At 35.3% G+C, this 22122-nt stretch overlaps 1 protein-coding gene across 3 annotated transcripts in view; it reads right to left on the reverse strand.

The window, feature by feature from the left end:
- The window catches only part of LOC114662515 (exocyst complex component 1-like), an 80292-nt gene that overhangs the window by 19404 nt on the left and 38766 nt on the right, over positions 1–22122 (reverse strand). For 2 of the 3 annotated variants that reach the window (XR_007936452.1, XM_028816019.2), the window contains exons 6-14: positions 21756–21888; positions 18904–19013; positions 14819–14968; positions 14238–14340; positions 13855–13976; positions 13379–13480; positions 5999–6057; positions 4138–4369; positions 483–666 (exon numbers count right to left, since the gene is read on the reverse strand). Coding sequence is in view for 2 of the 3 variants with exons in the window: in XM_028816019.2 (XP_028671852.2) it covers positions 483–666; positions 4138–4369; positions 5999–6057; positions 13379–13480; positions 13855–13976; positions 14238–14340; positions 14819–14968; positions 18904–19013; positions 21756–21888 (1195 nt within the window). In the remaining variant the exon portion in view is untranslated. The remainder of the gene's footprint in view (positions 1–482; positions 667–4137; positions 4370–5998; positions 6058–13378; positions 13481–13854; positions 13977–14237; positions 14341–14818; positions 14969–18903; positions 19014–21755; positions 21889–22122) is intronic. The other variant, XM_051934811.1, reaches the window with a different exon arrangement.

Below are 22122 nucleotides of genomic sequence, written 5' to 3' on the forward strand. Positions count from 1 at the left end.
AATTGTGGAAGTTATCAGCCTTGCACCAAAACTGGGTTCTAGGTTAGGAGAATATAAATGGGAAAAGAGAGTTAAACGTATCATGGACAAAACTATAGCTGATTCGAAATATATTCCAGCACTAGTGGAGCTAGGGAAAACTACAATAAGTTTACAAGAAATAAGAAGGTATATTGCAGAAGAGTAACCATTTCTTCATCTGGCCATAACAGTAACATTCAACTTCAAAACATAACACTGAGCATTAGAACCATTAACAGAGAAGCAGGATATTTAAGTGGATTTGGTCAGATTGTGGTGTACAGAATGCAGTAAAATGTATCTGCTCTTCCAAGACATAAAAATGTCAAATAAAAGCCTTCTTTTACATTTATGGATCATACCACTTAGTACAATTTTTAATATTAATATATTCATATTTTAATGTTAACCATGTGGAATATTGCACTGAATAAGGCCACAGAAATATTTGTATTACTTACTGGTGTTAAAAGTTGCAGTAATAAGCTTGCAGTAGGCATCATTCAGATCACGGGGCTCTTCTGCATTTCGAAAAACATTTTCTGTAAGAATAAGAAACTCTTGCAATCGACTTACGAATGGCAAAACACCAACTTTTGCTTTTTTTGCTATCTTTGCATTCTCAATATCTTTGCGTTGAGCTTCCTGAAAGAATAACATTTTGAATAGTGTTAATATTTTAGGTGTATGAAAAGATACATTTTTATCATAAATAAAATATCACAACGAAGTATATTAATTGCTTTATCATATATTTTTTAAAAGTCACTGATATTAAGTATAGGTGAAAACCAAGGTTTTGCTAATACTTAGTTCCTGGGCATTTTATGGACAGGACCATCAGTTCTCTGTAAACACCATAAACCTGACTGACAGAACCTGTACAACAGGGATGTCCAACCTTTTCGATATTCTGGGCTACATTGGGAAAAAAATAAATGTTTTGGGCCACATTTCAAATACAAACATTACAGACAGCTGATGAATAAAAAAGACCATGTCTAAATTACTATTTTATATAATTTTGATTATCCATCCATCCATCCATTTTCTAACCCGCTGAATCCTAACTACAGGGTCACGGGGGTCTGCTGGAGCCAATCCCAGCCAACACAGGGCACAAGGCAGGAAACAATCCTGGGCAGGGTGCCAACCCACCGCAGGACACACACAAACACACCCACACACCAAGTACACACTAGGGCCAATTTAGAATCGCCAATCCACCTAACCAGCATGTCTTTGGACTGTGGGAGGAAACCGGAGCGCCCGGAGAAAACCCACGGAGACACGGGGAGAACATGCAAACTCCACGCAGGGAGGACCCGGGAAGCGAACCCGGGTCCCCAGGTCTCCCAACTGCGAGGCAGCAGCGCTACCCACTGCGCCACCGTGCCGCCCAATTTTGATTATATATTGTATAAATACATATATAAATTTTCATTATACATTTTATTTATACAAAGATAACTAGAAATCATAAAATTAATGTGATATTTGGCAGTGAATTTGAGAAACTAATGCATTAATATCTGGTTCGATAGAAGTAGTTGCAATTCTCAGGAAGTTCTCAAGGTGCTCATCGGATATTCTGGTTCTAATTTTACTCTTAGTGTGCGCATTCTTGAAAATAGTTGTTCACAAATGTATGTGCTTCCAAAAAGTGATGACATGAATAACGCATGACTGTGCAGCGAGGGATATTTGTCTCTGGGCAGGTAGGATTTATAAAGGTCCAACAAAGAGACGTGATCAAATTTCGCTTTTCGTTGAATGTCAAATTGCAACTCTATGCATTCCATTTGAAAATTAGCTAGCAAAATATCTATATCGACTGTAAATGGAGTCACAAAAATACAAAAATTTTGATTATTTTTCCGAAAATCCTGAAATCTGTTTTTAAATTCTAATATCAAATCGAAAAGTAAGGCTCCATATTTTTTCCCATTTATAGGATTATGTTTGGCCAACGTGTTGAAATGCAAAAAATTGTTTGCATTTATTTATGCTTGCCGTAATTTCAGTTTCATTTGGAACATGTTTATGGTTTGAAACATTGTACTGATAAGTTGGTCTTTACCTTGAAAATGCGTGTTTAAGTCATTTAAATGAGCAGTCAAATCTACCAAAAATGCTAAATATGCAAGCCAGTTGTCATTGTCAAGTTCTGGCACAGATTTTGATTTCGAATACCAAAAACGACTTGATTTCATTAAGTACATCATAAAATCTTTTTAACTTTTGGCCTCGACTGAGCCACCTTACTTCTGAAAAGTAAACGATATCGCCATATTTAGCATCCAAACTTTTGAGAAATTCCTAGAATTGATGATGATTCAATCCCCTGGCCCTTATAAAATTCAGAGACTTGACAACAATTTGCATAACTAATCCAAAGTTAAAGCTTCTCCGCACAAATTTTCTTGGTGTATTATGCAATGATACTTCATCAGACAAGAGTTTTCGACAGCAATGACATCGTCTTCTATTAATTTTACAAGCCCCTCTCTTTTACCTATCATAGCTGGGGCACCATCCATAACTATATCAGATATGTTAGCAAGAGATAAAGAAAATCGCGTTAATGTTTTTTTCATTGCTTCATATAAATCTCTTGATGTTGTGTCTTTTAATGGTACTAAATAAGCCATTTCTTCAGTGACATTATAGTCATCATTAATATCTCTAATAAAAATGGCAAATTGTGCCGTATCAGAAGCATCAGTACTTTCATCCATCGCCAAAGCATAAAATTTAAAACTACAAGCTTTACTTTTCATATCGTTTTTGATAGATTTCTCAAGTTCGGCAATTCTCCTGGCAATAGTTCCATGAGACAAACTGATTTTAGAAATATCGCGTTTCTTATCAGGGCAAATTATATCTGCCATGCTTTCCACGCATTCCTTAATAAACTCGCCATCACAAAATGGTTTTGATTTTTTGGTGATTAAATTTGTGACTACATAACTAGCTTTTAGAATAGATTCTGTCTGAGTTGTAACTTTTTAAAAAAAAATTTGTAGCGATGAGAGGCCTTTTTTCAGTTCCGCTACTTTGTCTTTCCGACACATTCCTTGATACGCATCGAATTTGGAAGCATGTTTTTGCACATAATGCGTTTTCAAATTATACTCTTTGAAGACAGGTATGGAATCACGACAAATTAAGCAGAGTGCCTTACTGTTCATCTCAACAAAAAAGTAGTCCTTTGTCCATTTTTCATTGAATAACCTTCTTTCATCCGATATATTTTCTTTTTTTAGATACGGTCTTTTTTAGAAATCAAGGTTCAATAAGAAAATATACTTACTTGTTTTTTAAAAAAACAACTATGTTACAACAGAAGATAAAAACAGATATATCAATAACCACTCTGTTTTGTTCACTCAATTTACAGAAACACGTGCAAACTCAGTTCAACTGTCTTGCCATATAACTGCATTCAAACTGTGCACAAATAATGAAATGTATGACATATCGAGCGACGCGTGACTGTGCTATATGCATAGTCATCTAATTGCATGAACACAATGCAACAGTTAAATGAATCATCGGGATGGGCTATTTTTTTCGCTTCTTGGTGGCAAAAGACACTTCAAATACAGTATATCAGAAACAGTAAATTATGTGTTTGTTAGTTTATAATTGCTTGTTGGGCCGCATTGATACTTGCTTTAGGCCGCATGCGGCCCGTGGGCTGCGGGTTGGACACCCCTGCTGTACATCCTGGGAAACTGCACTTTCTACAACATCAATATGTAGAGTGGTGAATAAGACTTATACTAACAGGACAGTCTACAGCAAACATTCTTCCAGGAACTGAAAAATAAATCAGTACAAGTTATGTGTCCTTGTCAAGCATACATTACAAGTACAATAAGTACTGGCTGAAGGAAGAAATGACATTTTACTTTGTATACTTTTATTATTATAATAGTTTGGCATTATATTGTAAAACAAATGTAAAATGTTATTCAAAATGTTTAAAACATCTATGTACATGTCATGTTTTTCATTTCTATTTTACTGTATTTTTGTATGTAATTGTGTCAATAATAAATCATTTATAGTTATTGATGTTATATAACATTACAGTCAGAATTAAATACCTACAGTTAATTGATGGAAGTTGTGCTTGGCCTGAAGTAAACAAATTCTGAGTACTTTGCAGAAGAATGATGCAGAAGGATTTTTCTGAATCTTATTCACATGCTGGCTTATCCTAAGTAATACATGTAGACAGCTAAACAGTTCTACTTTATCACATAAGTTAACAAAGTTTAACATGTCTGCTTCAATGCAGCCAAAGACTCCTCTTATCAGAAGGTTTGAAGCCTTATCTTTCCTGTAAGAATGAAAGGAAAGATGCTCTTACTAAATTGTCACATATTAGGCAGGTTTGTCTGGCTAAAGCATTGGGCAGAAAATAGAAAGTTTGCAGGTTCCATAAACTCCACTCTCATAGTATGACTCTAAGCAAGTCGCTTATTATGCAAGTGATCTATCTGCAAATATAGGCATCCTTTTATAAGTATATACAGTATAATACACTAGTCATGTACCATATCTTGAGATGGTGTTCTACCAGAAATTTTGTAAAACATTTGCTGCTTCAAAGGTTAATTTAGAAGTAATTCATTTTACATTATCATAATTAATGTTTATAATTGTTGGCATTTAACATATGAGTCATTTTTGGGTAATAATATGTGCATTGGTTAACATCATTAAAGTATAAACCTTTACAAAAAATAACCTATAATATTTCAATTAAAATTAGACATAATCTATTACCATTCATTTCTAGAGTTTCTCAGTCAGTTTGATACATAAGAGCATTAATATTGGTTTTAGATGTACAAAAGGTTGTCCTAATCCTCATCCTAGAAACTTCCCATTCAACCAGTGTTTTACCATTGTACACAAAGGCATCAAAATGACCTAATTCTAAGGCCTGCACAACTTACTGATTGATCAATTAAATGCCAGCTGATAAGGAGCTCAGTCGGGTGCCTGAAATGTAACAAAAGGACTTGAAGCTGGTGAGGCTGGTCAGGATCTGATGGCTTTCAAGATGCTAAGTTCATTTACACTTCAAAGTAATATATTTCATTTACAGTTATCTGAAAGGAATAACTAGATAATTCTGAAATATTTTGTTTAAAATTTTGTGAAATACTTAAGAAGCCTTTAAAAAGAAAGGAAGATATCCTTTAGAGATATCTAAAATACAATTAAAGATGTCTCAAATGTGCTTCCGGTATAATCAGAAATATCTTAAATGCAATTCAATATATCTGAAAAGTATTTCCTTGATATAAACAGGAAGTCCTATTGAAAAACAGGAAATTTACAAGAACTGATTTTGTGACATCTCAAAATTAATTTGGCTGTCTAAGCATAGAAAATGTGAGGTATCTTGAAATGCAAAGGAACTTCTTTTGGGGTACCTGAAAAAGTATTAAATGCATTTCAGATATCTCAAAATGTATTTAAATATATAAAAATATATTTAAAATTTAATTTTGAAAGATCTTTTATTGAAAAGGGGAAAAGGCTCAACAAAAATGATTAGGTTATCCAGAAACATGCACTCAGGGTGGCACTATAATAGCAATACATTATTTTAATTCTCAAAATGTACTGTGCATTTTTCAAGGTTTAACAGTTTTCCATGTCATTATTTTAACTGCAATAGTAAAGTAGCGTGGAGCTTAGTAGTACACTAGTACAATTAAATATTGTCCCGAGAGTGATATACAGTAGCAATATCCCAATTCAAATAAGTGTTCATTTCAAAACATTTACTTCATTAAATAGTCGCTGAAAAAAGAAATGTAAATGCTAAAAACATTTCAAATATAGCTAAGTAAAATAAATGCACTTAAAACCCAAATGATGGTTTATAAAACCTTCAGAGGGCCTTGTATCCATTTTTGTACTGAAAAGATCCAGTTTATCCCAATTTACTTACCTGTCATCAAATGAGTCTCTGTGTCCTCTTGCTACACAGTCATTGGCATTTACTGTTAACTAAGAGCAATATAGTATTAATCATTAGTATAACATTATTTTCATATTTTTACATTTATTGCACAGTGATGCCCTATACCATCGCCCCATAGCACATCCCTTGTCAGGGCACCTGTAAGTCATAACTGAGGATGGACCACCAGCAAGTGAGGAGAAAGACAAGGTTTAAGGTGCAAAGAGCTTTATTAAAACCAAAATAAGAATTAAAATGTCCACAGTACATTAATAAATAAATAGTGTCCTTGAAATAAATACATTAAAACCTCTTCCATTAAAATGTGAGAGCCTCCTGAAACCAGACAGTTACATTGAGAGAGTGTTATTACAACTCAGTGTGTTAAAAACACAAATAAAACTAAGCATCCTCCAGTCCCTTTAGAAGCATCGTTACACATGGTATGGACCCCTCCCAAGAGACTGGATTTCACCTAGCTTCACACACAATTCTGTCATCCTTTACTATAACTTTCCTACAAACAAGGTGGCTTTAGCCCCACACACAAAAGCAGCCCCTCTCGGCTTCACACACAGTTACACCCTTTAAGCCATGAACACAGCAGCTGCTTCACCTGGCTTCATACACAGTTTCACTGTCTTTGCTTCCATCTGGACTGTTCTTTATTATACCTTCACTGCTCCTTGAAGTTGATCAGCAGACCTTTCCTGCGTGCTAAATCACAATTTTTCTTTCTTCTACAAGACACTATGGAGTCTCCTGCTCCTACTCCTGCACCTATTCTTGCCTTGTTATCTTTCTCCCTGTTTTGATATCATTCCTTCCCTCTACTTAGCTCCTCTCCACTTTTTAAATCAATGTGCTGGTAACATCAGGTCATGTTGTACACTTGCCACACTGGTTAATGGCAATTACTGCATTAAGATGAGTGCACTTGCCTGCCAGCACTGATTAACCTGCAGGCAAAGTATAACCTATTTTTTAGCCTTTAAAATGTAGACATATTCATTTGCTTACAAATAGTAAACAGATGTCCCTATGTCTTTCTCTCTCTCTCTTCATGTTTGTAAAAATGTAAGTAAGTTAACATTATACAAAACAGAAGAAATCCCGTTGGGTTGATCACTGACAAAAATGCTATCATGGATAATACTAGACCCACACCAAGTGTGAAACTATGCTTAATTCAATGGCTAGTACCTGGGAGTTAATTATTTTCAAGTCATAAATATGGGTGGAGGGCAATGTGGGGATACCAGAATGTTGATTAGCCATCCCCTGACTTGGCTCCTTGCCACCCTTTATGCTGCACTTGTAACCATGAAGTTGTATGGCACTTAATAAGAAGCCACGGTCCAGGGGCCTCATGCATAACGCTGTGCGTAGAATTCACACTAAAACATGGTCTACAGACAAAAGCGGAAATGTGCATAGTGTGTGCACAAAAAATCCAGATGCATAAATCTGTGCGTACGCCAATTTCCACGTTCTTCTGCTACATAAATCCCAGTCATCATGAAAAGTAACGCACGTGCACATGCTTGCTGCCACTCCCCAGCTCCTCCCAGAATTATGCCTCTTTGAATATGCAAATCAATATAAATAGCCCTTAAGCTCAGCGTTATGTGAAAAAACAATGTCAAAAGCATGGGGGAAAATAGAAGAATTTCAGAGAATACCAAGTGGAGGCAAGGAAAAACATACTATTTGTTGGTTTAAACAGTTGTATAAACAACCAAAGGAAGTTGATCGAGTGACATAGAGTGTCAGAGAAACTCAAAAGCTCAAGTTCACAAAGTCTCACAGTGCCTGAAATATCAAAGTTGCCGTGAAAAGGTGAGTCGTAGCCCACCGTCTAAGTGTCATATGGAAGCTTATTAAGGTACAGAGAAAAAAAAAAATAGGGACACAGTGGGAGAAAAGCTCGAAATGTCAACTTTAATCTCAAAATTTCCACTTTAATCACGTAGTTTATTTTGTCATTAAAGTAGAACATCATAAACTTCATCTTAAAATCGTTTAATTTACTAGTTTCTCAAATACCATTGTAACTAAAGTAGCACGTTAATACTTTGTATTGTATGTGTTCTACTATGTGCTCTATGTTTGAGAATCACTATGTGCTTTTTAAACGGGCTTTCTCTTCCGCTGACAGGACACAGAATCCATTACATTCATGATATTACACCTCTCTGAATAATTTAAATACTGAGATGTATACTTGATATCATTTTCATGATGATAGGAATTAAAGCATGTTATTAAACATAGGAACACGGTGGTGCAGTGATAGTGACAAGCTGGCGCCCTGTCCAGAGACTACCTCATGCAAGATGCTTGCTGCATCGATGAAATAATTTATTTCAGCAGTACTGCAATAAACCGATTCTTCAAAACTTTTAAGGAACATTGAAATATCTTCATAGCACATGTTTAATTACCAGTCCCAGCAAGAATACAGCGCAAGGCAGGAACAATCCCTGAACGAGGCGCCAGCTCCTTCCTAGTGCTGCGACACCGTGTCCTCATATGTTTAATTATTAACAATATAGATTATTTAAATGATGTTAACATTTTATCTGTATAATGTAATAAACATATTTTGCTGCATTTCATCTTAAAAATGATATCGTCATTATATGTAAATTCGTGCCTTATAAAGTGGCTCTTATAAAGTGGTATTATAACTGTATTGCAAGTTTACAGTGAGGTACTGTACTTATAAGTACAAACAGTTCTACAAGGAGCACTTGAACTGATTGAGTGCATTTATAGTTCTTGGGATGAAACTGTTTCTGAACTGCAAGGTCCGTACAGGAAAGGCTCTGAAGCATTTGTTTATGAAGGCAGTTCAAACAGACAGCATGGCAGAGGCAGCGTGTGCTTAATGCTTAATTGAGCTATTGTGTAAAGGCGTGGCTTTATGCAAAGTTTAGTGTTTATACATTACGATGTGAGCCTGGAAATGGGCATACGCAACATTTTTGTGTGTAAGCACTGTTTATACATGAGCCCCAGCATTGCAAAGACACCTGGGCCAACTATAGTACAGTAAGGGAGCTTTCCTAAAAATACTTTTTCCAGCTATAATTTCAGAGAGTGGAGAAAGAATTGTGCAATTATCCATCTATCACAAAAAAAGAAACTAGAGCTAAATCAAGAAAGCTATGGAAAGTGTGAGATGTCAGGGTTATTATCATAGATAGATAGATAGATAGATAGATAGATAGATAGATAGATAGATAGATAGATAGATAGATAGATAGATAGATAGATAGATAGATAGATAGATAGATAGATAGATAGATAGATAGATAGATAGATAGATAGATACTTTATTAATCCCATGGGGAAATTCACATACTCCAGCAGCAGCATACTGATAAAAAATATATATATTAAATTAAAGAGTGATAAAAATGTAGGTAAAACAGACATTAGATTAGTGTGTAGAGTTTTGTTGTCAAGACTTACGTCCTTCCACATAGTTTGAAAGAAAAGATTTTATAGGAGGCAGAATCTGGTCAGGAAAATACCAGGGGTTATGTCAGATATTAATAAGGGGATGATTACCATAAGGTCAATTATATGAAAAAGTATTACTCTGGAACGCATGCTTAAAAAAAGCTTAAAAACTGATTGCTTAGCACAGTCACGTTTCTTTTTCAAAGAAGCAAAATATGGACAAAATTCAAGTGAGAGATTGTGTCTGTGCTCAGAATTGGAGCTGCTGTTATCAACACGGTTATTTTGATCACTGGTCAAGGATCAAATCTTATCACTGCTCTATCACTCCCTGGACTGCTAGGACCATGTATCTAACATTGTGCTCATGTATACACTTGATCCCACTAAACTTATAGATGGCACTGCAGAAACTGCAGAAGATTGCACTGGTGAAATGTGTGAATTAAATAAGAAAGGTGTGTCAATTAACAAAAGCATGCACATTTTTGACAATTTTTTTTAACACCGTATCCCTCACTTAGAAGTAAATCAAGATGATACACCAAGCTTCAGGAATCCTCAACAGGCACAAGGATGCCCAAAGATCCAAATGTATTTCACCCAATGTTCTAGTCTTCCAGTTGCAATTAGTTTGCCCGTTCTCCTTGGTTGAAAGGGAACTGGAGGGCAATCACTATCCTGCACTTAACCTGTTTGTAGTGTGGCTTGAAAGACTTAAATACAGCTGACACTATGTGCATCTACTCACTCCAAGAGCTGTGGCGCCCGGCTGGGGTTCATGCCCGGCTGGGATGCCCAAGACGACAGGAGGAGGGTTCATACCTCCTCCAGACGATGAGGGGGCATCCGCCCTGGTTGTATTGGGGGCCACGGGTACAGGGCTTGGAAGCCCAACCCTGTAGGGGCCCGTGGTCACCGCCAGGGGGCGTCCCCCTGCCTGAGGGACCCTGGACCCCAGTACTTCCACCACACCAGGAAGTGCTATGGGGAAGAAGAGAGGGAACACCCGGAGTGCTTCCAGGAGGACAGCAGGCACTTCCGCCACATTAGGGCGTGTCCGCGGGATTGCCGGTGCACACCTGGAACACATCCGGGTATGGATAAAAGGGGCCGCCTCCCTTCACTCAATGCTGGAGTCGGGTGGAAGCAGGACAAGGTCGGAGAAAGAGAGAAGGAGGCGGTCCGAAGAGGCAGAGTGGTTGGCCTGGACTTTGGGGAAGATTGGGGTTTGTGGTGCACTTAAGGACAGTGTAAATAGTAGTTGTGTAAATAAACGTGTGGTGGTGCAAAAATAACATGTCTGCCTGTCTGTGTCTGGGGCTTGTTCCACAGAGGAAAAGTGGCTATGTTATTTTGGGTCTGAATCAAAATTGGATTTCAAATTTATCAGTGCAATCCTTGGTCAGTTCGGTTTATTCTCATTTACCAGGGCTAATCTCTATTTTTAGGCAAGCTATAAAGTGCATACTACAGATAGATATACTATTTATAAAACATTATCAAACTAATCCTATTAAGGGTCACAGAGGGCCCATAGCTTGTCCTGGCTGCTTTGAGAGTGAAACATAAAGCAATTCTATGTGGTGTACCAGTTCATCGTAGTGCACTCTCACAAAAAAAATAAATATCAGGCTAATTTACAATCACTAGGTAGTGTGATCTTTGGAGATGTGGAAGAAAACCCATGCAGACACTAACAATTAGTACAAGGTTTACATAGATACATAAATAAAATAGCAAGATTTGTCCCTTTCCAAATTAGTAACATACTACACTCTTCTTTAAATGTGTGTCTTAGTAAGACTGTTGCAGTGGCAAGTTTAGTAAAGTAGTCCAGGTTTCTCAATTAACAGTATCCAGCAGTATGTCAGAGATTCCCAGATACTCCCAGCCAGGTAAAGAGAAGTAGTTTTACCTCAGCATCCAGGAACTTTTCCTGGGTCTATTCCTAGTTTGCTATGCCCATTATACTGTAAGTTACATATGATGTTTCTAGGAGGCATTCATATTATATACCCAAATTGACTATACTTACATATTTGGTCCAGAGCATCACCAGTCCAACTCACTAGTGGATACAGTTCTCATTTTTGTCATGTGTATGTTTAAGTTTAGTTTTTTTGTCATATCAAAATATCCCTAAGTAAATCTTTCTAACATTATATTGCATACCTCTCGATCAGTTCAGACTAGCAAATGACCAAAAGCAGGCCATGTTAGCCTACACATCATAGAATCCATTTGCGACAAAGCATATTAGGGGTCCCAGGGAGTGTGTGGAATTTAGGTTAAAAACTGTGCTAAGGCTCTGAGGGGTGTAGGTATGTGCAGTAGTGTAGTGGAGCACCCCCAGGGTGTTGATGATTGAATTGGCCTCATCAACGAATACATTCAAGTACAGACAGGCATGGTTCAGCTGGTTTCCTCATTAGCACACTAGTTTTTGTAATTAAGGCACATATGCCCACTCAAGTATACAGGGAGCCTGTGTTGAGAGATTGGGAGTTCAGAAAAAGGGAGGAAGATCTGAAAAGCACAGCACCACATAATGTCTGTTTGCATATACATCCATGGTCCCATAAGGTTATAATAGAGTTCAAAAATCCAGATTGGAGATTGGGGCATAGCAGACATAACTGGATGTAGCAAATGCAATAGCTTCCTGCATGCAACTCGTGAAGTTCATGTCTCTTGTATACAAAGCAGTTGCACTGGCAGTACTGTACTGTACTTTCTATCATTATTTATTATTGAATTTTACCTACTTACAAATAAGAAATTTACCATATAACAGTGTATGTTTTGACTTGTAGACAGCAGCACTCAATCTGACGTATTGTGCATATATAGTACACTAGGGGGTGTAACTGAGCCACAACTCCTTGGCACAACTACACAAGAAAAAGTCCCAGGTTCAAATAATTCCTTTCATGAAAAACACCTTTGTGTCAGGTTTCTTTTCCAGTATATTAAGTTTTTCTTTTCCCTATCCTTCTTGTTCTTTTCATTTTTCTTCACTCCTCCCTGGAAAGCTTTGTCTCTCATCCAAACCAAATTTCAACTATCCAGGCAAAATGAAGGTTCCCTTTTAAATCAACCTAGGAGTATTTTTAGTGCCTAAACCTTTGACTTCCAGAAGTACTTTTGGGTCAAGTACAGCCACTCTAGAAAAGGAGATTCATCTGTCAATAACTCCCACCAGAAGTACCTGTAACATGTAAAACCTATGGAACTGTACTTGTGGCCATCCAAACAGGGACTCACCACAAGGGATGCTGCCACCCAATGTACAAGGGGACAAACTAATGGTTTATATAATTCAACATCAGTTTGTCACATTGTTGTGGAGGAATTTTATCATAGACTTAAACAGAACTGTTTTACTTTTCAAACATTTGTTCACATTTCAGGTCCTGCTACAGCATCTTCATTGAGTTTAGGTCTGCACTTTGACTAGGCCAGCCCAAAACTTTTATTTTATTTTGCTTCTTTTCAGCAATTCTGTTGTGGATTTATTTTTGTGTTTTTGACCATCATCTTCCTACATGACTCAGCTATTGACTAGCTCAAGCACCAGCATAGAGACTGATGACCTGACTTTCTCAATGAGAAATTTCAAAGTGAGAGAATAATATAATGTTCATATTATGAAATGCAGTGTATGCTTGGAACTCATGTTATGAAATAAGTTCTACTTTTACCTAATTTGTTCAAAAACATTCTCCCAAAAGACTTAGAGACCATGTAAGTGTTCTGTGAAAAATGAGAGAGGAGCATTTATGTTCTTTTTGACTATTTTGACTAATATTTATTCTCTTTCAGAAATTTATTGGGTCCTACATTTTGATTTTTTGAAGAAACTTTGAAACATTACAATAGTAAACAATCCTTACCTACCTCACTCTCATCTTCTGTACTCTCCACATTAAAGAAATAAATAATGAATTCTTGTTCTTCAATGCACATATGTTCTAATTGAGAAAGAACCTGCTCTAGAACCTGTTGGAAAATTGTGGTTTAAATCAATCAATTAATCAATTGATATTATGTAAGCATTTTCAAAGTGAAAACTACCACAAGACATTTTACAACAAAACTAATACCATTTCACCTCAAGATGAAGAAAAAAATAAAAAAATCTATTAACTGGACCTAATATTGAATATGAATTGCAACTGGCCCATATAAAGAATAAGGGAAATGTCATTTTTTAAATTTATACTAGCAGAGAGAAGGTGGGTCTTTAGCTTCAACATTAATACTTGATGGTTAAACACAGAGGGACAAATAGTTTACATTCTAATTTTCAAACATTTTCTCACATGAATGAACTGTATTTGTAAAACATAATCTTATAAACAGAAAATACTTACTTTGTCCACTAATTGTCTGCGTCCTATATCCATTTCAAGGCGGTCAGGAACAGAGAAATTAAGCTTTGGCCATGTTATGTTTGAAGAAGGTGGTAAACTTCTTTCAGTGGTATCTGGGAAAGCTAGATGAATGTACAGTATATTAGAAAACACATTTTTCTAATGTACTTCACTTAATAGGTAAATACACAAAGAAGCAGGTATAAGGCAGAAATAGCAAATATTATCATGATTGTTTAATTAAAAAATATAGGAATTATTTGTTATTACTTGGTACGTGATGATAAAGGAAGTTTATTTAGGATACAACATGCTGTTCTGGCCTTTAGTTTATGAAAGATACAATTAAATAATCAAGAGGACTTGATCCATTATAGACTTACAAAAACGTCTGCTGTCCTTTGCTCCAGTGACTTTGAATCGTGCAAGACTAAAAAATTCTTTCAATTGCCTTTCATAAAGTTTTCCAAGGCTTTCAGAATAAACCTACAATACAAATTGAGATCTCATTAGTATTTTGATGGTGTAGAATATTCCAGATGAAGAACCAAACCTTCATTATACAGAAGAAGAATTTATTTTAGAGCACTGACATTTACGTGAAAGAATTTTTAAATACACAGTTACTGAAGATGGCCATCCCTTAACGGTTTTGAGAAACAGTTAAAAATGTATAATGTTCAATAATACTGTATTCAGAACAAAGAATGAAGGCAGTTTTGTGAATCTCAACAACTTTTACCCTCTTACTATGACGGAGCAATTGAGTCTAGAGTCAGTAGATGAGTGTGACAAAGACTTACTGTTTCTGGTTTAATATAACCTGCTTTTTGTCATTTTATTCTGGACCACACAACCTTTCATGTCAGTTCCTTTTTGTTCATATTTATTAGCAATAATGTCGATATGCTTTGTATTCACCACAATGATACTACCACTAATAAGTAGATGTAAGCTAGCTTACCATGAGTAGATCATTGAAAATGACTGGATTATTGTTTTTCAACCATTCCATGAGTGGTTTACAAGACATTAGTTTCCGATGACGTGCAGAGTGACTCATCAAAATCAGGCTATCAATATCACTTTCCAGAATAAAATCTTGGTCCATTCCCTTTTAAAACAACATAAATTTGTGAATACTAATATTCTGATGGAGAACAGACATTCAGAGTTCATGAAGGTCATGGAGAATATAAGCCTACTCTGACAACACAATTAGCCCAATCTAATCTTTGCAATATGGTAGGGAAAACTGAATACCCAGAGAAAAGCCCTAGCAGACTTAATAAAAATTGGAAACTCCACACAGACAGTGAATATGATCTGATTTAAGCCCAGGACACTGGACAAAGACCAAGAAACCTTAAATGAAATGATGAAAATTTAGCTTTATTTAGCTCCGATTTATCTGTTTTACAACAAGGGTGAAGTTCAAATATCATTCACTTTCAAATGATATGCAGAGTACTATACATTCTGAAAGGGTGTAGGCACTTTTTTATAGAACTATTATTTGTAAAACAAGAATTTAAAACTGTATAGTCCAATTTGCATAACTACTAATAAACACCATGAAGTATCCATCCATCCATCCATCCATTATCCAACCCCTTATATCCTAACTACAGGGTCACGGGGGTCTGCTGGAGCCAATCCCAGCCAACACAGGGCGCAAGGCAGGAAACAAACCCTGGGCAGGGCGCCAGCCCACCGCAGGGCACACACACACACACACACACACACTAGGGACAATTTAGAATCGCCAATGCACCTAACCTGCATGTCTTTGGACTGTGGGAGGAAACCGGAGCACCCGGAGGAAACCCACGCAGACACGGGGAAAACATGCAAACTCCACGCAGGGAGGACCCGGGAAGTGAACCTGGGTCACCATGAAGTAACAGTTCACTATTTATAATTTTCAAATTCTTCATTTAATTTCTCTTTAGAAAGTTAAAGCCTTCTTTGCAAACACCAGTCATACAGACTTATAAATCAAATAAAAAATGGAACTATTTTATCTCCAAAACATAATGCATCATGCTTGCTCCTTTACAATAAGAAAATATATAAAATCAGAAATGTCACATTACATTATTTGTTCTCTTAACGTTAAAAGTTCAAACAAAATCAAGTCATGTACTATTCTTTTAAAATAGAAACTTTGTCAAGGTTGTCAAAATTTTATGCAAAGGGCGAGGAATTTGTAAAATACAGTTCATTTGCACTTTACCAGTAAAACTTCATATTTTTTCCACCATTAAGTTTAACAATACATTCCTAACTCAGTATGCTTTGCATTTGAATAAACTGATGGTGAATTCAAAGGAAGGAGTGAATAACAAGAAAACACAGAAATTGGTCAGAAGTGTAAAAATGAATCAATACTTTTTTTTTTTTGCATTAGTTATATACATGTGCTTTGATATTCACATTAATCAATACAAGCTTTCCTAATACAGATGAAATTCCAGATAAATAATATAATTAAATCATCATGATAGTAAAAGCAAAATCACTTTAGATATTGTATGTAAATGTTTTAAATGACTTAAACAATATAAGGAATAACAAGTGCTTTGGAGGTAATAATCAAAATTACAATAATAAATTAAATGCAGTCAGTGTCAACCCCAGCTGAAAGCTGCTAATGGCTTCTAAAGGCTCAGATTATGTCGTAATATTACAGGCAACAAGCTGAAAAGACAAACCTTCCCTACTAAGACTATTTCAGAGCCACCACCTCTCACTTCGTCTTTGTGCTCCAACTTCCAGCCAAAAGAAAGAAAGAAACAACTTTATTGTTAAAAACCTGAAAAAAAAGATGTTAAAACCTTTCTCTCTTCTTTCTCTCTACACCAAATGGATACGTTATTTTTATTGAACTGGCAAGATAATTTAGGAGATTGCATCTCACTAATGAGCAAACTCTGTTGAACAACTAATATGCTAGTAGGGTCTCTAGTGGCTATGGAGCCCAAAGCAGCTGCTTATGAGGTACAGTATAATGTATATCACTTACAGGAAAGGATGCACGGTGTGTTTTTTGTAAATCTGTCATTTGTTGTTTGAGGCAAAGAAAGGGAATGTTAAAGATATACTGTACCCAATCTTTGGCATTACATTAAGGTTTAATATTAAAATGTACAAAATAGAAATGACTACAGGCAAATGTACAAATTAACAAACAAACCAAATGTTTATGGGATGCTTGTTCAAGTGTAAAATTCAATAAAATATTTTAAGTACTTTAAGATATTGCTGTGACAAGAGCAGATTCTAGCACCAGCTGTGCATAATTAAAAACGATTATTTAAAAAATTACCTAATCCTTACGCAAGCAGGCTTTCCTGAAGTAAGTGTTGCTAATGATTGAAACCATAAACAAAACAAAACCACAAGTCACAGGTGCAGCTTCATTTCAGCATAAGAATACTAGAGAACCTAATATAATGGGATTAATTTTGAATCAGGCATTGCACCTATGCTATTCATTCAAATGGATGTAAATGAAACAGCTGCAAAAATCCCACTTGAATAAAACATACTTTTCAGTTAATGTTGTGCTCTCTACTGTATGAAAAGCAGGACTGGAACACAAACAAGCACAGACATTTATTTTTCTATAGTTGACAAGCATTCCAGAATTAATTATGGAACTGCTAAAAATAATACTACACAGATATCATTATATGAATACTATAACAAATATGTGCAGCTTAATGTGAACAGTGCAATGTATTAAATTTGCTAGATAATGGATAATGACACTTTGTTTCTTATTTTTTGTGTTAGACCAAAAATGATTTGTCTGTGTATCTTTCTGCATTTAAGCTCATCGATAATAAATGAACAGAATGAAAGAGAGAAGTAGGATTAAATTTGGAAAAGTAGCACTGCATCCTATAGATGACATTGAATAATGGAAGGTAATAGCTTAGGAGAGAAGTGTGGACCACTGTTGAACAGCCTTAGAGGCAGTTCTGAAGAGCAGTAGCTAGTGTGGCATAAGGTAATAAAAATGTTAAAACCACAGTCAGAAATCACACGTCAGATATTCCCATTATCGGAAGCACAAATAGAGAAAATGGACTAGGAAGTGCTGTCTTTGTGCAGTATGAGGATAAAAGTAAATAAACATGATTACTAATGTATTGTTTTAACAGCACTATGCCTTTGAAAATAGGGCTGATATGCAGTTTTATTTTAAATAATACCATTTTCTTTGCTGTATTTATTATTTCTGGCCCTTGCTCATCATAGTATACTCCTTCATTAACTACAAAATTACTTAATGGTCAGCCCGACCATTTGTATAAACTCGTATTCACTCTGCAGATAGGTCACAGGTGTCACCAAAAAATGTGCATGCAGTAAAAAGCGTCTAAGCAGAAGAATAGTGTATCTTTTCTCACCCTCAACATACTTTCATCTCTGCACTGCAACAAATGTTTATTTGTTAAATGTTTAAAAATTTTACATTGTTTAAATTAGCAATTAAGTACAAACTACCTAAGTTTTACAGAAAATGAATACTTAATTAAGAATGCATATATATATATATATATATATATAAACTGTATATATATATATATATATATATATATATATATATATATATATATATATATATATATATATACTGTATATTTATCACAAAACTCTGAACTGATGCAATATAAAGACATTAATAAATTACAGAGGGTTACTGATGTTTAAATAGGTCAGTTTAGATGTTATGTTAGGTCAACTGAACCTGTTATCTTGTGAATAAGTACTTTACAGCTGAGGATATTGTTACCATTCTCTATTTCTTTCTTTACTAAAATAGTTTTATGTATCATTCTAAAATTTTAATTACTCAGTGTGTGTATTTACACTATTGTCTATGTGGAGTTTATTCTCTGGGTATTCCAATTTTCTTCTCATATTTTAAAGAAATGCACTTTGAATTAACTGGTGATTATAAAGTGATCTGATGAAAGTCCATTGTTGGTTACATGTACAGTAACTTTTAGCTGTTGACACCATAACATTATCTCCTACCTGTAAAACAATAATTTTATTAATGTGATTGACAAAACGATTTTCAAAATTTTGTCTCAGGCTCTCAAACTTGATTAACTGCTCGGCTACAGCTTGAAGCTTACGATGACCTGGAATGAAACAAATAGCAAAATGTGATACAATATAATCTGAGGAAATTAATCTGTTTCAAATAATTCATATTTCTGTTTTGTAGGTTATAACATAAAATTATATCATTAATTTGCACTATGTAGCATGTGAATTAAACATATTAGATTACTTAAATATAGATCCATTTTTTTTTCTGCACAAGCTTTCTACACATAGCACTCCTTCTTATAACATTTTCACAATGTGTTCTGCATTTCAGTCTACTCCATAATAAACACCATAATGCGATTCTGTTTAAATTTTTGTTAATCAAAAATCATTTTCTTTAGATTTTTACACCTTTTCTGTTTTTTGTTTTTGAAAACACAGTACAGAAATGTATAAATAAAATTAATATAAAATAAAAAAAATAATACTGAGTTATTGGGTGCAAAATGAAATGCTATACTTGTACTTTTAAATGTATACATCTTTCTGGCTTTCTGGTCTCTTAACACAGTCAAACAAGTGCTGTTTCTCAGGGCTCCTTGTATAATATGAATACAATATTAAACTTCCTGTAGCATGTCTTTATCTATTCAAATGTAACTTCTACTATTTTAGTTATAGTCGTGAATCTTATCTATGTTTACATACAAAAGTAAAATGAGTAACAGATTAAAAATATCTTGCCTTAATTCTAGAAGTATCAGAAAGAAAACAAATGAGGTGGAGTTGAATGTAGAGGAGAATAATAATGATTTTAAAGCAGTAACAGAAACCTGGCTAAATAACAAAGAGGGGCATAAGTATACGTAACATAGAGGGATATAAATTTTTAGGAAAGATAGATAGAAGAACAGAATTTAAATGCAAGTCCTCCTTAGTTGGACGATGAGCCCCAACTTAGTCAGGACATGTGGCTTCATCTGGAAAGCATTAGAAAAAGAGGCCTTACTTTGGGAGTGTGTTATAGACCGCCCAATGCAGACAATAATTTCAATGCACATCTTTTTGGTAATGTTACAAAGGCAAGTTTACAGGGGGATATTATAGTCATGAGGGATTTTAACTACCTGAATATTAACTGGGATAACCTTGCAAATAGCAGAGCACAAGAGCAGGAGTTTTTTGACGTAATTGGTGACTGTTTTTTAACACAGTATGTTAAACCACCAACGCGGAGTGAAGCCTTCTAGATTTATTATTTTGTAATAATCAGGATAGAATTAAGGACGTAGAGGTGATTGAACCACTACAGTCAAGTGACCATAATATAATTCAGCTCTAAGTGTTTTGGAACAGTGCGGCTGCTAAGACTAAAACTATTAAGTTTGACTTTGGTAGGGCAAATTTTGAACAGATGAGACAAAGTCTAAGGAGGATAGATTTGGATATGTGTTTAAATGAGGAGACAGCTGAGGCAGTGAACAGGTTTAAAAACGTTTTACATATAATGCAGGACAAGTACATACCTAAACTTAGAATTAGTAGGAAACTTAAAAAAAACTCTGTAGTCTGTTAATAAAGAGTTGAAAAAGGAGCTGCAAAGGGAAAAACATCTGTATAAGGCATATAAGACTAATAACTCAAATATGAACCATAGGGCATATGAGAACATGAGGGCAGCCTTTAAGAAGAATACTAGGGAGGCTAAAAGTCAGTTAGAGAGGAATATACCAGATAAGGTGAAAGACTACCCAAAGAGATTCATTCAGTATTTTAGTAGTGAAAGAACAGTCAAGGAGGAGGGGAAGAGCATCAAGAATAGTAAAGCGGAATTAAAAAAGGCAGAGAAATAGCAGATGCTCTAAGCACTTATTTTTCTTAGGTCTTAACATGTGAGTAAGTGGATAAACTCCCACTGGTAAAAGGGACTACTAAGGAGGTACTGAGTGATTTGGAAATTGTAGAGGGAGAAGTACTGCTGAGATTAGGCTTAAATCAAACAAATCATCAGGACCAGATAATATTTGCCCTCAAGTTATTAAGGAGACTAGCGAGTACATATACAGTATACGCCATTGACACATACTTTTAGGAAGTCACTGTGCACTGTGGAAATTCCACAAAACTGAAAACTGACAAATATTAACCTATTATACCCATTAAGAGCTGTGTTTGGTGTACTTCCAGATGGGCTTAAAGTGGAGAAGGACAAACAAATTGTAACACACAATGGGAGGTCTGAAGTCAGGAAGTCAGAATGTTAGGTTATACTGCACAATTTGCAAAGTACAATTCCAAGGAGGTTATGCTTAAGCTTTATAACACACTGGGAGGCCACATCTGGAGTACTGTGTTCATGTTTGGTCTCCAGGCTACAAAAAAGACATAGCAGCACTAAGCGAAGTCCAGAGAAGAGTGACTAGGCTGATTTCATTGCTACAGGGGATGAGGAAAAATTAAGAGCTGAGTGAGCCTTTTCAGTTTAAGCAAAAGAAGATGCAGAGGAGACATGATTGAAGATCATGAAGAGAATGAAGGGAATTAGTGTGGTGGATCAAGACTGTTATTTCAAAATGAGTTCACCAAGGACACAGGGACACAGGTGGAAACTTTTAAAGGGTAAAATTCTCACAAGCATTAGGAAGTTTTTCTTTACACAGAGAACCACAGACAGCAGAACTTTCAAAACTAGACTTGATGTTATTAAATGGATAGGAACAGAGAATGGCTGAATGGCCTGTTCTTGTCTAGATTGTTCTAATGTCAAATATTCATCTCTCTTGTTATTTTGTATATTTTGTAAACTAATTGAGTGTAAGGTGTAAACTTACCAGCAGTCAAGTTGGTGCTTGTGCAACAGGACAAAGCCTGCACTGCTTTTATGCAGAGTTCTAAATCTTTAGGTTCATCTAGATTTCCATTATTTAAAATCCATGCATGCTCTTCAGCGAGTGTCAAATTTTCCTGGAGAATGTACAGAAAGAAGTATCATCAATGGTACCTAATAAAGTGGTGAAAATGAATCCTAAATCATTTAATTTTAGACATACCAGTCAAAAACAAAAGGTGATAATAAGTTCTGGAGCTGATTAAAAAAGAAAGTGAAAGATATTTAGTTTGCTTAAAATAAATTTAAAAACCTAAACTCATACCTATTTCACAAAGGCTTATAAGGATAAAAACTAACTAAAAATAACT

The sequence above is a fragment of the Erpetoichthys calabaricus genome, chromosome 12 (assembly GCF_900747795.2).
Source record: "Erpetoichthys calabaricus chromosome 12, fErpCal1.3, whole genome shotgun sequence".
NCBI classification, from domain to species: Eukaryota; Metazoa; Chordata; class Cladistia; order Polypteriformes; family Polypteridae; genus Erpetoichthys; species Erpetoichthys calabaricus.